This window comes from Anabrus simplex, chromosome 1 (genome assembly GCF_040414725.1).
Source record: "Anabrus simplex isolate iqAnaSimp1 chromosome 1, ASM4041472v1, whole genome shotgun sequence".
NCBI lineage: Eukaryota > Metazoa > Arthropoda > Insecta > Orthoptera > Tettigoniidae > Anabrus > Anabrus simplex.
Window position 1 is genome coordinate 1,089,506,882 of NC_090265.1, and position 19,367 is coordinate 1,089,526,248.

At 38.2% G+C, this 19,367-nt stretch overlaps 1 protein-coding gene across 1 annotated transcript in view; it reads left to right on the forward strand.

Annotated features, from left to right (window-relative positions):
- Positions 1 to 19,367, forward strand: part of LOC136876370 (uncharacterized) — a 62,261-nt gene that overhangs the window by 26,833 nt on the left and 16,061 nt on the right. Inside the window, exon 2 of the mRNA XM_067150263.2 lies at positions 4,429 to 4,561. Within this exon, the coding sequence (XP_067006364.2) occupies positions 4,429 to 4,561 (133 nt within the window). The remainder of the gene's footprint in view (positions 1 to 4,428; positions 4,562 to 19,367) is intronic.

A 19,367-nucleotide genomic window follows, 5' to 3' on the forward strand; every position in this document is an offset into this window, starting at 1 on the left:
TATACCGAGAACGAAGAGTTATGTATAATCTGTATAAAAATCAGTCTGCAGTGGTAAGAATTGAGGGCTTTGAAAAAGTAGCAACAATCCAGAAATGAGTGAGATAAGACCGCAGTCTGTCCCCCCTCCTTTTCAATGCTTACATAGAACAAGCAGTAAAGGAAATCAAAGAATAATATAAAAAAGGAATCACAATCCAAGGAGAGGAAATCAAAACCTTGAGATTTGCCGATGTTATTGTTATTTTATCTCAGACTGCAGAAGATGTCGAGAAGTTGCTGAATGTTATGGACGAAGTCTTGGGTAAGGAGTACAAGATGAAAACAAATAAGTCCAAAACAAAAGTAATGGAGTTCAGTTGAACGAATGCAGGTGATGAAGGAAATGTTACATTAGGAAATGAAGTCTTAAAGGAAATAGATGAATATTTTTACTTGGGTAGTAAAATAACTAACGATGGCTGAAGTGAGGAGGACATAAGATGCAGACTAGCACAACGAAGGAAGAGCTTTCTTAAGAAAAGAAATTTGCTCGTTTCATTGATATAGGAATTAGAAAATTTTTTCTGAAGACTTTCATTTCCAGCGTGGCGTTGTATGGAAGTGGAACATGGACGATAACCAGGTTTTGAAATGTGGTGTCACAGAATAATGCTGAAGGTGAGATGGATAGATCGAATCACGAATGAAGAGATACTGAATCGAATTGGTGAGATGAGATCGATTTGGCTAAATTTGAAGAGAAGAAGTGATAGAATGATAGGGCACATCTTAACACACCCAGGACTTGTACAGTTGGTTTTTGAGGGTAGTGTAGGCGGGTAGGAACGGTAGGGGTAGGCCAAGGTATGAATATGACAAGCAGATTAGAGCAGGTGTAGGATGCAATAGTTGAGTAGAAATGAAAAGTTTAGCACATGATAGGGTGGCATGGAGGGCTGTATCAAACCAGTCTATGGACTGATGAATCAAACAACAACAACAACAACAACAACGTTAAAAATTCCATTTAAGGAAGGGGATGAAAGAATTTAAAAAATAGTGGAATTCTTTGTATGAGGATACTTATATCTCAAAAACTAAAGATGTTGCGAGTTGCTTTACGTCGCACCGACACAGATAGGTCTTATGGCGACGATGGGACAGGAAAGGGCTAGGAGTGGGAAGGAAGCGGCCGTGGCCTTAATTAAGGTACAGCCCCAGCATTTGCCTGGTGTGAAAATGGGAAACCACGGAAAACCATTTTCAGGGCTGCCGACACTGGGGTTCGAACCTACTATCTCCAGAATACTGGATACCGGCCGCACTAAGCGACTGCAGCTATCGAGCTCGGTGGAAAGATGTTGCATCCATGACAATTGGTATTTGGAATCTCCTTCAAAAATGAAGACAAGCGTATTCTTATGTTTTCAGAATATCCACTTGGGAGGGGGTGGAAGAATTGAAAAATAAATTTGAATTATTTGTATGAGAATACTTATATCTGAGAGAGCTAGAGAAGTCACAGACGTGAAAATTATTATTTGGAATCTCCTTTAAACGAACACTTATTTTGGGGGGAAAATCATATGAAGGGGGAGGAGGAAGGAGTTGAATTCTTTTTATGACGATACATATATCTCAAGAACTGAAGATGTTACTGTCGTGATCATTGGTATTTGGAAGCTCCTTTATAAAGAAAGAAACACGTAATTTGTCGGAAAATTCATTAAAGGGGGGTCAAAGGAAGTGAAAAAAAAAGAATTCTTCTTATCGATACATTTACATCTCAAAAACTGAAGGTTACAGGCGTGAAAATTTCTATTTGGAATCTACTAAAACAAACAAACACGTCTTCTTTGTTCTTGAAAAATCCACTTAAGGGGGGTGAAAAAAACTCAAAAATTAGTTTAATTATTTGCATGAGGATACTTATAACTAAAAACGCGAAAGGTGTTACAGATGTGAGAATTGGCATTTGGAATCTCCACAGAAATGAAGGAATACGTATTTTTTTCGAAAAATCAAATTCGGGGGGGGGGGGGTTTGAAAGTAAGTAAAGGAGGAGTTGAATTCTCTTTACCGGGCAAGTTGGCCGTGCGATTAAGGGCGCACAGCTTTGAGCTCGCATCCGGCAGATAGTACGTTCGAATCCCACTGTCGGCAGCTGTGAAGATGGTTTTCCGTGGTTTCTCATTTTCATACCAGATAAATGCTGGGGCTGTAGCTTAATTAAGGCAACGACGGATTTCTTCCCGCTTCAAGGCCTTTCCTATCAAATCTTTTTCAAAAGACCTATCTATGTCGGTGCGACGTAAAGCTAGTTCTAAAAAAAAAGGAGAATTCTCTTTATGAGGATATTTATATCTCAAAAACTTAAGAAATTACAGACGTAAAAGTTGGTATTTTGAACCTCGTTTAAAAATAAAGAAACGTGTTTGTTTTCGCAAAGTCCACTTAAATGGTTGGGTGTTAGAAAGAAGTGAAGAAGAAGAAGTTGAATTATTTTTATGAAGGTACCTATATCCCAAGAACTGAAGATGTTACAGACTTGAACAATGGTATTTGAAATCTCCTTTAAAAGTAAAGATGCACGTAGTTTTTGTTTTCAGATGATCCACTTAAAGGGCTGAAAGAATTGAATAAGCGGGTGAAATTTTAAAATGAGTACCGGTATATCTTCATTATATGTCAGAAACATGTTGCAGACATAAGGCTTGGTATTCGAAAGGTCCTTTAAAAATACAGGAACATGTAGTTTTTATTTTCGGAAAAGGCACTTAACGGAGGTGGAAAGAAGTGAGAAAAGTTGAATTATTTCCTGGGAATACTTATATCTCAAAAACCAAAGATGTTACAGACGTGAAAATTTTGTATTTGGAATCCCCTTTAAAATAAACACGTATTTTTTATTTATTTTGGGAACACTTACTTGAGGATCGGGATGGGTTGGGATGGGGTGGGGGAATGACTTATAAATGGTTTGAATTATTTTTATGGGAATACTTACATCTCAGAGCCTCCGTGGCTCAGACGGCAGCGCGTCGGCCTCTCACCGCTGGATACCGTGGTTCAAATCCCGGTCACTCCATGTGAGATTTGTGCTGGACAAAGCGGAGGCGGGACAGGTTTTTCTCCGGGTACTCCGGTTTTTCCCTGTCATCTTTCATTCCAGCAACGCTCTCCATTCTCATTTCATAGCATCTATCACTCATTAATATAAATCACTTTGGGAGTGGCGACCCCATCGTAATAACAGCCTATATATATGATTCATTAATTTCATCCCTGACCCGGTCAAAGACTGGAAAACAGGTTGTAGGTTTTCGTTTTTCACTTACATCTCAAAACTGATGATATAACAGACGTGGAATTAAGTATTTGGAATCTCCTTTAAAAATGCAGAAACATGTATTCCTTTTTTCGATTTGAGGGAAGACTGTTTTTCAAATGTACAATTATATGTCATCTTAGCCCCAAAATGCAATACTACAAACTGGGTTTACAGGGATTTTCTGGCTAAAATGAAATTAACTTTTCGGTGAGTTTTTATACTTCAGGGATTTTCAGATAATGTCTTAGTACAGTACCGAGGAACGATTACTTTTATCAAATTACGAAATCCACTGCTGGTATTAAATAAATAAGCAAGTCACTCGCCTAGCGACCCAGTTACAGTATAACACTTGCTCAAGTCGATGTTATGTCAATAAAAATTCACACAAGACGAGTCAATAAATAACATTCCTGTGACCAATCCTACACAATTATAATCCATGCCATTAATGTGATGGGGACAGTATATAAGCTTTAAAACTATATTGATGTCAGTAGTAATATCAAGTAGATAGTCTCAAAATACTTGTACTTCAATAACACTACAAGCAAGGACGGCAATAATATTTCCTATTCCCTAAAATACTCTAAATAATGATTATCCTATGATACTGTACATTTAGAGAAAATGAAACTATGCGTTCAACATCATTCCGAGCAACATTAGTCTTTATAGACATTTATTTCGAAAAGGTTTCTTTTTCTCTTCTTCTAAACGTGACATCGTATTTACTGTCTCTAATTCCACCTGAAACCATTTCAGCTTACGGAATGTGAGTGTCGGACTAACATTGCAATTCAGGCGGCTTGCTAAGAGAATGTCTTCGATGAAAACTGCGAGGCCTCAAGAAAGCAGGGAATGTGTCAAAATTGTTAATTATTGATCTCATATGGTTTCTCTTTACCTATATTTAACAAACATTCCATAAAATGTATGAAAATGTACCTAACTGTTAGGAAATTAGCCAAATGTCCGTGTACAGGGAATGAAGTCTGTGACTTGAAGATGAGAAAACGAGGATTGTCGATTACAATTGTGATCCCGAGTGACGCCTCATCTTAAAATAAGGTACCATAAGACACTCACTAATTAATTATTCCTTTTCTGTTTCAGTGATCTTGGAAATTTTATGAATTCAAATATGAACGACTATGTTGATAAGGTGGTAACCAGTTTAGATTCACGCCTGGGGAAGATGGGATATGACCCAATGCCACTGCCCGACGAAGTGAGGGAATTTTCCGTGGTGAGTAGAATTCTTTACAAATACTGCTATCAAGTATAATTCTATTATCTGGGATGTTGTTAAATGAAACATACGAAACCTGTTCACAAAATTACCAAACTTCGAAGATACAGCGCAAATGAATATTCATCGTTGCGTTTGATATTTATTTATTTACCTACGTATTTATTTATTTATTTATTTATTTATTTATTTATTTATTTATTTATTTATTTATTTATTTATTTATTTATTTATTTCTGTACATGGCGGGGCTCAGGCTATGAGGCCTATTATTATGTCAAACCATATAGTTATACACCTGCATAAACATACGAGTAATATATTGAGGATTATAAACCAAAACCCATGGCGCAAGAGCCCCGAAAGACCATGGCCTACAAAGCGACCGCTGCACATCCCGAAGGCTTGCAGATTATGAGGTGTCTTGTGATCACCAGGACGAATCCTCTCGACCGTTATTCTTGGCTTTCTAGACTAGGGCTGCCATCTCACCGTCGCATTGCTCCTCAATTGCAAACACGTAGGCTGAGTGGACCTCGAACCAGCCCTCAGTTCCAGGTAAAAATCTCTGACTTGGCGGGGAATCGAACCCGGAGGAGGCCCCGGGTAAAAGACAAGCACGCTACCCCTACACCGGGGGGCCGGCATTGAGAATTAAAACTACTAAAAATTAAAAGAAAATTTAATATAATTCAAAGCTAACAAAAGATGTAAGTTAACTGAAAATTAAAATTATCATAAATAATATAAAAGTTATTAAATGAACGTTTCCGCCTGTGTGGTGTAGGGGTTAGCGTGATTAGCTGCCACCCGCGGGACTCGGGTTCGATTCCCGGCTCTGCCACGAAATTTGAAAAAGTGTTGTGTGGGCTGGAATGGGGTCCACTCAGCCTCGGGAGGTCAACTGAGTAAAGATGGGTTCGATTCCCACCTCAGCCATCCTTGAAGTGGTTTTTCGTGGTTTCCCCACTTCTCCTCCAGGCAAATGCTTGGATGGTACCTAGCTTAAGGCGACGGCCGCTTCCTTCCCTCTTCCTTGTCTATCCCTTTCGGTCTTCTCATCCCTTCACAAGGCCCCTGTTCAACATAGCAGGTGAGGCCGCCTGGGCGAGCTACAGGTCGTCCTCCCCAGTTGTATCCCCCGACCCAATGTATCGCGCTCCAGAACACTACCCTTGATGCGGAAGAGGTGGGATCCCTCGCTGAGTCTGAGAGAAAAGCCGATCCCGGAGGGTAAAGACATTAAGAGAGGAAGAAAGAAAGGGGATTAAATGAATGTACAGTATTTACTATGGTTAAAAACTCAATCTAAAGGACATTGACGACGATAAAGTATCTCATTTTGAGGAACTTTCCTTAACTTTATACCACAGGCATGCCCCATTGCGTACTGCTCGAATAAAGCGACCCTCTAACCCTTGGCTCAATCAAAATATTCGAGATCCTCAATGAGGGCTTCTTCGTTCATTTAAAAAAAAAATCCTGTATGTGATTATCTTAGGCTTGTATTTCGGACACAACAAAGAGTATGCAGCGTAAATCATATCATGGCGAGAAAGACCGGGTACTGGCATATGCCCATGTGACAATATGCGGCCATTATTGCTAACAATGATTCGATCGAGGAATGTGTGCGAGATTCAATCAATCAATCAATCAATCAATCAATCAATCAATCAATCAATCAATCAATCAATCAATCAATCAATCAATCAATCAATCAATCAATCAATCAATCAATCAATCAATCTATCTATCTATCTATCTATCTATCTATCTATCTATCTATCTATCTATCTATCTATCTATCTATCTATCTATCTATCTATCTATCTATCTATCTATCAATTAATAAATGATAAGGATTTTGGTATCGCCCAAGTGACATATTCCCTACCAATTGTTTACCTAGCATCTTCTTAAACGTTTTCGAAGTTGGAAATTTATTGAACATTGCCCTTGATCATGTATTCCAATGCCTTACTGTTCGTCCTATAAATTAATACTTGCACCAATTTGTACCCTTGATATCCAAATTATCTTCATATTGTCTTGCTCCATGACTAAATTGCTAGCATGCTGACCTTTGGTCACAGGGGTCCCGTGTTTGATTCCCGGTACGGTCGGGAATTTTAACAATAATTGGTTAATTCCCCTGGACCGGGGACTGGGTGTATGTGTCGTCACCATCATCATTTCATCTTCATCATGAAGCGTAGGCTGCCTACGGGCGTCAAATCGAAAGGCCTGCATCTGGCGAGCCGAACTTGCCCTCAGACACTCCCGGCACTAAAAGCAATACGTCATTTCATTTCATCTTTCATACTTTCAAAAGCTCCACTCAAGCTTTCTCGTCAACAGATGTCATTCCACGCCATATCTCCGCTGAGAGCTCGAAACATGCCACATCTCGTCTCCTTACTCCCAAGTCTTCCCAGCCCAAAGTTTGTAACATTTTCGTAACACTACTCCTTAGTCAGAAATCACCCAGAAAAAAATCGTTCTGATTTCCTTTGAATCTTTTCCAGTTCTCGTATCAAGTAGTCCTATTGTGGACCCCATACGCTGAACCCATACTCTATTTGAGGTCTTACGAGAGACTATTACTCCCTTTCCTTTACATCCTTACTACAAACCCTAAACACTCTCATAAGCATGTGAAAAGATCTGTATTCTTAACAACCTCGTTAATATGATTATACCATTGAAGTTCATTCCTTATATTAACACCTAGGTACTTTTTTTTTTTTTTGCTAGGGGCTTTACGTCGCACCGACACAGATAGGTCTTATGGCGACGATGGGATAGGAAAGGCTTAGGAGTTGGAAGGAAGCGGCCGTGGCCTTAATTAAGGTACAGCCCCAGCATTTGCCTGGTGTGAAAATGGGAAACCACGGAAAACCATTTTCAGGGCTGCCGATAGTGGGATTCGAACCTACTATCTCCCGGATGCAAGCTCACAGCCGCGCGCCTCTACGCGCACGGCCACCTCGCCCGGTACCTAGGTACTTACAGTGTTCCCCACTAGATACTGTCACCCCATCAACACTGTAATTTAAAAGGAGAAGACATTTCCTCTTGGTGAAACAACTTGACTTTTGATCCCATTTACCATCATACCATTTTCTGCTGTCCATTGCACTGCATTCTCTAGGTTGCCCTGGAGTCGCTCAAACTCCTGAAACTCATTTACTACTCTATACAGAATAACATCATGCTCAAGTAGCCTCGTCGGTGATTACAGTTCTTTACTAATATCATTGATATATAAGAAAATATAAAGGTCTAATAATACTACCCTTTCAGACCCCATCTTAATCGCTATAGGATTAGATAACACTTCACCTACTCTAATTCTCTGAGTTCTATTTTCTAGAAATTTAGCCACACATTCAACCACTCATTGTCTAGTACAGTAGCCCTTATTTTCATCAGTAATCTCCCATGTCTACCCTATCAAAATCCTTAGATAGGTTAATAGCGATACAGTCCATTTGATTTATTCAATCTAAAATATCTGCTATATCTTGCTGGAATCTTACAAGGTAAGCTTCACTGGAATAACCTTTCCTGAACCCCTCTATCAAACCAGTTAGTAATTTCGCAAACATGTCTAATATAATCAGAAAGAATGCTTTCCCAGAACTTACAAACATCACATATGAAGCTGACCGGCCTGTAATTATCCGCTTTATGCTTGTCAGCCTTTCGCTTGTACGCTGGGACTACTATTGTAACTCTCCACTCATTTGGTATAGTTCCTTCATGCACACAGTAAACAAATAAGTACGCCAGAAACGGTACTATATCCCAACCCATATGCATTAATATATCCCCAGAAATCTTATCAATCACAGCTGCCTTTCTAGCTTTCACCTTTTGTATCTATTTATAAATGTCTTTATTATCATAGGCAAATGTCATTAGTATGCCAGTATTAATCGCCTACTCGATCTGGATATTACCTTTATTTCCAACTACGTTTGCATACTGCTGACTGAATACTTCTGCCTTCTTAAGTCCTTACATATACACTACCCTTGTTAATTAATTATCAATGGAATGTCTTTCCTGGAACCTGTTTCTACCTTAAAGTATCTAAACGTATCCTTCCATTGTTCCCTGATATTCATATGACTCCCAATTATGTTTGCCGCCATGTTATCTTTAGCTGATTTTTTCACTAAATTCCATTTCGCAATAAGCTCCTTCAATTTCTCCTTACCCTCGCAACCGTTATTAACTCTATTTATTTCTAATCTTCATCTTCTTCTTAATATCCATGTTACCACTTTTCAAGGCACATATCTGTTTTCACACTTCTCAGCAATTGCTACAATAATCTGAATTATATTTATCGTCTCATCATTTACAATCATTCTGACATCAATTGTTATAGTATTGGCCTCAATTCTCTCCAAAAAAAATAAATTGATAAAACATCTCCACCTAAAAAAATTACACAAAACAACATTCTTATAAATAAAATACTAGTATATTCAGCCAAAACAATTAATGCAAACCCACCACTTCTATATTCAACATTAAATCCTGAAACCAATTCAGACTCCCCTTCTGCAAAATCAAAGGGAGTTCGGTTAGTTTCCGCTTTATTGCTACAATAAACAAAAATAAAAAACTTAAAAAACAAATAGATACTTTTCCGTTGGCAATAATTTTTTAAACATTTCTCTATGCCTCTCCTATCAGCCATATGGTATTGCTTAATACTCCTAAATTTACGACACTTTCTAACGCATTAATTTTTAACTACGAAATAAAACCAGCTTCATGATCACTTATACGACCTATCACTTCAATTTCTCTATAGAGGTCATCTGGTATGATCAGCACCAAGTCTAGAATATTTTTACCCCTAGTTAGTTCCATCACTTTATGATTCAGCTGTCCTTCCCATATTTCCATTTGTTGATCATGCATTCTGTCGTTCGCATTCCTTTCCCATTGAACATTTGGTAAGTTCAGATCACCCGCTACGCTAACGTTCCTTTCTGTGTCGTTCCCCATAGAGCTGACTTTTTAATCAAATATTTCCGCAACAGCGTCAGCGCCAGCTTTGCCAGGTCTGTACGCCTCTAAAAACATTAAGTAGCCTGTTATATCTACAGATAGGCCTTACACCTAGAATTTCATGTTCCTCATTCTTAACCATTTCGTAGGTTACAAATTCTTTTATCAGTATGAATACTTCCCGTCCTGTCGTTCCTAACCTGTCTCTACGATAAATACTCCAGTCCCGTGAGTAAATTTCCACATCCATAATATCACTTCTCAGCCATGATTCAGTTCCTATTACAATGTCTGGTAAATATATATCTATCAAAATACTTAATTCTATTCCTTTCTGTACAATACTTCTACAGTTTAACACCAACAATTTTATGTCATTCTTAATTGTTTTCATGCTTCATGTACCGTCGTCACCGCTCTCTAGTCCCCTCCGTTTTCCTGAATGTACCTTCCTATAATTCTTGTAAACAAACCCCCTAACTTATATCCACCATTGCGGTTCGTGTAAAGGTCATCTGAGCGTAAATCCCTATCTCCTACCCACCCATTACGATCTACAAATCTCTCGCCCAATTCCCCCAACATACTCATTTCATAGCCTCATTTACATCCCCAGTTACCCTCCAGTCAGTATTCTCCTACACAGTAGCCCACTGATAACAACCTCTGCTTCCTTAAACTTCTTATTTGTTGTAACCAGATCCCATACATGCTCAACTATGTGAGTACCTGTTCGTGCTTGCCCTATGTTGTGTGGGTTTTAAGGGCAGGATTGTCGTATTAATGGATTCAAACATACATGTTAGTCTCATGGACTCGTAGTTTCATTCGTCAGGTCAGTGTTTACTGCAAGTCTCCCATTGAAATAACATGTTCACACCTGTATATTAAATTCTGTAGCGCTTCCTCCGGATCCATGATGTTTCCAGTCTTCGGTGGGCTATACACTATACCGAGTAAATACTTCGTCCTATGATCTTCGATTTCTACGAGCAAGAAGTCAGGTCTTTTAGAGTATTTACTTGGTAATTTAAACATTGTATATTAATCCCCTATGGCAGGTCTAATGTTCTTTAAACCAGTATTTAACAATGAGGTTGCGGAACGACCTCTCGCAACAATGTCGGCCCTTGAGCACTCTACGACACGAAACGCTGGCCGGCTACGAAAGATGATGGCAAAGATGCATATTTGATCAGCCGTTGTTACCATGTTGGATCATAATTCCTATGTAAATATAACAGAAGGATTAGGCTTTGCGCTGGTTCAAAAAATGTTATTGAAACCAGACTAATGTGATATGGACATATGCTGCGAGCAAACTCCAAATGGCTTCACTGATGGGCTTCACACCGGAAGTCGTTGGATAGAGACACAACAAATGGTATACGGAACTGTGTATAATGGGATATATGGTTAGATCTAGTGGTCGGACCTCGTAGCTCGGTCGGTAGAGCGCTTGTCTTTCGATCCTGGCTCAGTCTGGTGGTATTGGAAGGTGCTCAAATACATCAGCCTCGTGTCAGTTGATTTACTGACACGTAAAGGAACTCCTGCGGCAAAAATCTGGCCCCTCGGTGTCTTCGAAAACCATAAAAATATAGTTAGTGGGACGTAAAATAAATAACATTATTAACATTATTACATCTGGTGGTTGTAGCGAAAACGAACTCGGATGCCTGTGTCGATCCTAGGCACTTCGAGAGCGTACGAAATGATTTTCTATTATTGATCTTCACAGAGAAATTTAGGGAGTCGCTAACACAATTGAATCAAAATGTGTAAGCTAAGAAATTTTTTCTTTCTTTCTTTCTTACTTTCTTTCTTTCTTTCATTCTTTCTACATTCATCAGGATGACGGCTGGGAAAGTTAAAGCTGTTTTAATTCCAGAGCCTTGTTCCCTGGTATCTGACCATGACTTCGTGAATGACTCCAGGGCTGAGGAGAACGCTAGATGCTCTTTCATCTATGATAATGTCAGAACCATATGTAGGATGTATAGCACGGAGCTTTTCGCCATCTTGGAAGCCCTGCACATTTGGACTGAGATTCAAGCTAAGCTATTTTTTTACGTGTACCGAATAATTCAGTTCTTCGCAGAACCACTGATGCAGCAGTTTCATGATCTTATGACCAGCATAAAAATTACTTTCGCGTGGCTTCGTGTCCACATAGGGTTAATGGTAAAACAATTAGCAAATCAGGATAAAAAATAAACGGTGTCTCTACCAAATAGACCTGTGAGCGTGGCTACTGGGGGTATTAGTTGTCAGCTGCGCCGAATTATCTGGGCTCACTGGACAAAATATTAGTCACCTCTAATACCGTGTACCACCGCCTTCAAATTTGACAACTGTCTTAGTTTGGTGAGGAAGGGAGACCACAAATGTCTGGAGGCATGCCATAGCCAGTTGTAGCCACACACTGAGGACGAGATGCCGTAAAACCAACACATTTTGGAAATGGTGATGTTTTCATTTCACCTGCTGTCATAAATAGTCACATTTTCAAAGGGATTAAGGTCGGGGGATTTATCAGAACATTTGAGGTGTTACAGGGTGTCGGTGTGTTTGTAAAACCCAGTATTGTATGCGTGCCGCCCTGTGGAAATTGTTGTTGTCCTGTTGGAAAATGGAGTGTCTACAGGATACTCATCAAAAAGATGTTGAATTAAGGGCAACACTTGGTCACAAAGAATGATGAAATTATAATCCTGGCTCATGTTTGCAGTGACCTGAATGAGTGGGCCCTTGTCACAATAAAAGAAAGACCCCCCAAAACTTATAGAACCACCTCTGTACAGAACTAATCTCTCCACACACACTGTGAGTTAAATGCATCATAGGATCATAGACTTGATGTCTTGCATAACTTGAAAACTGGCAATATTAAAAATTATTGAACCACACTAATTGCCTTCCAGTCAGCTGCTATTCACATTCACTGTTATTTGGCTCACTGAAGACGTTCAACTTCATGTACTGTAGTGAGCAATAACCTCGTACGATGTACCCTACTCCAAATGTTAACTGCGCACATTTTCCTTCAGAGTGTGTGGAAACTGTTTGGGATGGACCTTCATTTACTGACAGCAGCCATTTATGTCTAATTTCAAACCGATTTTTATTGGCAAAGCACTATACTCGCCTCCAGTCTCTGCCAATCAGCATCTTTCTATAACCATTGTTCTTATAAAGTGTTTCATGACTGTGAGTAGTATGCAATTCCTGGCAGATACGTTGGGCAGTCTGTGTTTATATACCGACAAATTGGGCAACTTAGCCACCCTATCCTGTGCTAACCTTTTCATTTCTACGTAACTGCTGCATCTTGCATATTCTCAAATCTGCTTGTCATATTCATACGTTGGTGATTAAGAAGAATGCTGAAGGTGAAATGGATATATCGAATCACGAATGGAGACATAGTGAATCGAACGGTTGAAAGGTGACCATTTTTTCTGAATTCCTCCAGAAGAAGAGAGAGAATGATAGGACACATCTTAAGACAGCCAGGACTTGAGCAATTGTTTTTGAGGGAAGTGTATGAGGTAAGAACGGTAGGGGTAGGTGAAGGAATGAATATGACGAGCAGAGAGTGTTAAACATCCAAATACTTCCAATGAATCAGTGATTTACAATGTAGGGATACTTGATGAAAATATGTAAACAGATATAGATGCAACATGATTACCGTAGGACAGAATATGATGTTATTAGCCTATCATCTGCAAGATAAAGCAATAAAATTATGAACGAAAATGTATAACAGTTGACATACTCGTAATTACATGCATGTACAGTAAGTAGTATTAGTTAATTATATTGCTTTGTTAAAGCAGGTAAAACAACATTAATGATTTTGTGTATATTTCTAAAATGAAACATTAAAATGATATGCATATCTTTGTTTGAGAATACTTACACAAATAAACTTGATTATATTTAGTCAAAGCAAAATTTTCTGAATATTAAGTCTTGGACAATTAGTAAAATAAATAAGTAAAGTTATTCACTGTGACTTTCCTAACTCTCTTACTGATTTTACAAACATATAAAACTGGATTAAATTGAAAAATTTGAATATCTGCATTTAATATGAAAATTAACATTCATTAAATAAAATACACACTCGTCGGACCTTGTACTCACACTTACTTGTTACCTGCTTACTTACAGATACGTTATTTGAAGGGCGCCAGCTGCCACTCAGTGCAGCAATAATAGAATGAGACTCTTGACTATCTCTAGGGTGTGGGGTAATAAGCTTACTTTTGACAACATACCATATAAGTTCTGGGAAAAGGAGATTGGCGTTCGGTTTCCCTATTAATTTTGAGGTTAAGATATTTTACTGTCAATGAAAGAAAACTATGAATTCGTTTGATAGAACAATATATATTCTTTTAATAATATATCAAACAATAGTGAGTCTTGTTGCGATACAACAGATGAGAATATGAAATTATGACATTGCAACTGAAAGAAACTAGGCATGAATTTGAATTCTTCTTGACCGGACATTTAACAATTTATACGAAATATTTCCCTCACTGATTCACTTGACTGTACCTTCAACACTTTTCGTGTAATTACGACGTATTCCTTTGATCTGGTGTTTACTGTAGATGTGTCACGCCTAACTTGGTGATACATCCTTGTGACTGCTTCTTCTCCATATCATCTGACTTCTTTGTAAGTCAATATGGTATTACCTCTTGGCAGGTCCAGGGTTGCCCTCTCTGACTCCATGGTAAGCCTTGCGTCCGTGTCTTCAACTAAGTGACCAACTAACTTTTGGCCTCACTCTCTCAATGACCAATGATTAATGGCTCACTGAGTCTTCTCCATCTCTCGTTCACACTCGTTGACTGACCGACTGAGGCCTCTTCATCTAGTAGACTACTTCACTGTTCAGCTTCCGTTTAACTAATGACCTTTTATAGACGTTGGTTGACACAGCTACGTAATCTCCAGAAATAACAATGACATACTCCCACAACGCGGCAAATATTACATATAGTTGTGAAACCGCCGCCGGCTCGTTGGGTTTCTCAAAGAAAGTGAGCTCAGTGCTAACTAAATACAATGACGTAGCCATTACTTGGCAGAAATGCCAGAAATATAACGACGTCACATCCACATCTGATATACAGAAACTCTCACTATACAGGTATTTAATGTGAATCTACATATACGTATATATGCATACACTCAATTACAAATACGCAAGCGACAAGCTTTGCAAATTGAATTGAATAAGAATTATAACAAAATAATAGTAATCTCACAGATAAAATAATAATAATACGGACATAATAATAATAATAATCATCATCATAATATACATATTATCTTGTAACGGGATTTGAACCGTTGCAATTCGCCTCTCTCATAAATAAATCGAAGAACAAAGAATCGATTGATTTATGAACAAACTTATATATATAACACTGACACAGACAAACACTTTAAATGAGTATACAACAATAATTTTCTTTTTCAACATCCATACATTTTATAAAATATCACAAATATGAGAATTTTTCTCGCACATTGCCATCGTAGATAACTGTTCAGTGTCCCATTCTCTTTTTCTCTCATACAAATCACAAGAGTACAGCACTCAATTTAACACATACAAATAATTTTAAATGATTACACTACATTCTTCTTTTTTTAACATATCAAAACTTTTTGTGAAATATCACTTATATGAGAACTTTTCTCGCATATTGTTATCGTAGATAACTGTCCAATGTCCTGTTCTCCGCTTTTGCCACACAACACATGAAAATAGCACTTATTCTTCCAATACACCAATACGACACTTGGTTCACACGCAAATTCACATATGTTAGTTTTTATTTTGCCAGATTCTCACACAAATTAATCACCTTATTCTTATCTCAACAAATCTCACGTGAAGTACTTCTTTAAATTCTTAATGTTGTAAGTACCGACAATCTTCCCTTCCTGATCTTTTAAGGAATATGCACACTTCCCGATACGGTTCACAATAGTGAAATACCCCTGATACAAAAGAAATAATTTAGACATATTTCCCGCCTCTGCAGATGATGGGAATGGAACTCTGAGTAGCACCTTGTCACACAAATTGAATTCGTCCAATTTTGCCCTTTTCTGCTAGCGAATACGTTTATTACCTGCTTTCATTTGCAACCAAGTCAGCTCCTAAAATAACTGAATACCCAAGTTCTGGTACAACAAGGCATAGTTGAAACTTACAATCATCTTCTATCGTGATTACTACCGCTATCATCTTATTTACTCACTGTGACTTACCCAACGACTGTTATAATATCTAATAGTACCTTCATTTACCTTCACAATTTCCATCATCGGAGTTACTACCTCACTACTTACAGTATATTCTCAGTATTATAAGTACTTACATCACATTAACAGATCACTTCTTACGTCTAATTTACTGCTACCATTAATTACTTCATTATCTACGACTACGTCATTACTTAAATATCTCACTTAACATTACTTAGGTCACAATCACACTATTCTTAAATCTATTTTCACTACTTAACTACTTATACTAAATACCTGTTCATCTCCTACCTTCAGCCTGTCTACTTAACTTACCCGATTCCCGGTGAATCTGAAATACTCTGGCTCGATAAAGACACCTGGATAACATTCATATTAAGACTATCATAGTCTCTCTGATAACTGAAATCCGTACGCCTCCCATCTTCCGATTCTCTCTGATTACTCTTCTGACCTTCTCTCTCATAACTCAAATACATCCGCCTCCCATCTTCCAATTCTCTCTGATTACTCTTCTGACCTTCTCTCTCATAACTCAAATACATACGCCTCCCATCTTCCGATTCACTCTTGTTACTCCTCTGACCCTCTCTCTCATGACTTAAATTCATACGCCTCCCATCTTCCGATTCTCTCTGATTACTCTTCTGACTCCTACCACCATCGACACAACTATTAATCCTCTGCGGATCATGATCACTACTTCTCTGATACACGGCTAACATTTTTCCCCCTCTCTCTGCTATACTACTTTCCCCAGCCATCATGCGCTCTCTCTCTCGCGCGCACCCTTCCACACATTCCTTCCAAAGCCAGTCAATGAACACTTTAAACTCTCCTAAATTAAACATATTATTCCAGTACACTCGAAACCATATTTTACTTTCACCGATAAAAACATTAGACAAAATTTCCAGCACGTATTCTCATTCAATAACATTATTCCTCAACTTACTTGCAAATCGTTTCTGAACTACTTTTTCAAGTTCTATAGAATTCAACTGTTCTCCAGAAAACCCAGTTAAATCACGATCCCTACTGAACAAACCACTCGCTATCACCTCACCCGCCGACTCACTTGCAAATTCAAATTCCTGCCGTATCACTCCCTGGCAGTTCACAACTTCTTTTTTTCTTCTTCTTCTTCTTCCGCTGCTCTCTCAGAATTCTCTTCCACTCTTCTCATGTCTTCCTGCAATTCTTCCTCTCTCTCTCTCACCTGCTGTGATAGCATTTCCTGTTCGTTCCGTAGTTCAGTGACCTCCACAAGTTTGCTTTCAATTTGCTCATTTCTACTAATCTGTTCCCTCGTATCTTCCCCAACTGCATTGTAACTCTTGTCCAATATTTTCTCGACTAAGTCATGAATTTCTTCTCGATTACTCGAAATTGTATTACTTAACAGTACGATCTTCTTTGTACATGTTCCTTTGACATGCTCAATTTGAGTATGAAAACCGCTCCGACTCAACTTCCTTTCTCCTCTAAGGTCAACAAACACTTTATTAAACTTATTTTCTAACTTGTATATTTGACCAGTTACCTCTACTATCTTAGTATCTATTTTAGAATTTAGTGATTCACTTAACCTATCTAATTTATCATTAATCGCACTGTTACCATTAATCAATTCTTCGATTTTTCTACTTATAGCGTTAATCTGTGTATTACAATTTTTATTATTAGTACTAATTAATTATTTCATCTCTTCCTTACTATTTTCGTTACTACTAATTATTTGTTTCATTCGTTTATTACTATTTTCGCTACTCATTTCAATCTTTTCCTCCATTCTTTTCTGACTATTTTCGCTACTAGTATCAATCTTTTCCTCCATATGTTTCTTGAGCCCGGTCATTTCGGCCATGAACAAATTAAAAAAGTCTTGGTTCATTCCCCCCACGATTTCCTTTTGGGTTTCAGTATGCTTCTCTATTTCTGCACTTTCCTGAATTACCTCAGAAGCTTCCATCGTATTCACCTGCTCCCTACTCTGAATATCACCTTGGAAGTCCGCAGAAGCAATGACCTCGTCGTCACATGACTTGTTATTGTCTTCCTTGTCAAACTTTGGTTCACTAGTGATAGTACGCGATCTCAAAGTAATTTCCCTCTTCAAATCCCTTGACATATCCCCAAAATCCAAATATATATCACAAACTTACACTCCTAACATCTACCGATTATAATTCCGTTGGCTTAAATGTGCATACTCTTCCCAAAATGAACCTATGATATGCTGTCATTCAGAACAAATTCTGAATTTATTCGAGTCCCACGTTGCGTCGACACATTGTTATTTTCCTAACTGTCTGACTAATTTTACAAACATATAAAACTGGATTAAATTGAAAAATTTGAATATCTGCATTTAATATGAAAATTAACATTCATTAAATAAAATACACACTCGTCGGACCTTGTACTCACACTTACTTGTTACCTGCTTACTTACAGATACGTTATTTGAAGGGCGCCAGCTGCCACTCAGTGCAGCAATAATAGAATGAGACTCTTGACTATCTCTAGGGTGTGGGGTAATAAGCTTACTTTTGACAACATACCATATAAGTTCTGGGAAAAGGAGATTGGCGTTCGGTTTCCCCATTAATCTTGAGGTTAAGATATTTTACTGTCAATGAAAGAAAACTATGAAATCGTTTGATAGAACAATATATATTCTTTAAATAATATATCAAAAAATAGTGAGTCTTGTTGCGATACAACAGATGAGAATATGAAATTATGACATTGCAACTGAAAGAAACTAGGCATGAATTTGAATTCTTCTTGACCGGACATTTAAAAATGTATACGAAATATTTCCCTCACTGATTCACTTGACTGTACCTTCAACACTTTTCGTATAATTACGACGTATTCCTTTGATCTGGTGTTTACTGTAGATGTGTCACGCCTGACTTGGTGATACATCCTTGTGACTGCTTCTCCTCCATATCATCTGACTTCTTTGTAAGTCAATATGGTATTACCTCTTGGCAGGTCCAGGGTTGCCCTCTCTGACTCCATGGTAAGCCTTGCGTCCGTGTCTTCAACTAAGTGACCAACTAACTTTTGGCCTCACTCTCTCAATGACCAATGATTAATGGCTCACTGAGTCTTCTCTATCTCTCATTCACACTCGTTGACTGACCGACTGAGGCCTCTTCATCTAGTAGACTACTTCACTGTTCAGCTTCCGTTTAACTAATGACCTTTTATAGACGTTGGTTGACACAGCTACGTAATCTCCAGAAATAACAATGACATACTCCCACAACGCGGCAAATATTACATACAGTTGTGAAACCGCCGCCGGCTCGTTGGGTTTCTCAAAGAAAGTGAGCTCAGTGCTAACTAAATACGATGACGTAGCCATGACTTGGCAGAAATGCCAGCAATATAACGACGTCACATCCACATCTGATATACAGAAACTCTCACTATACAGGTATTTAATGTGAATCTA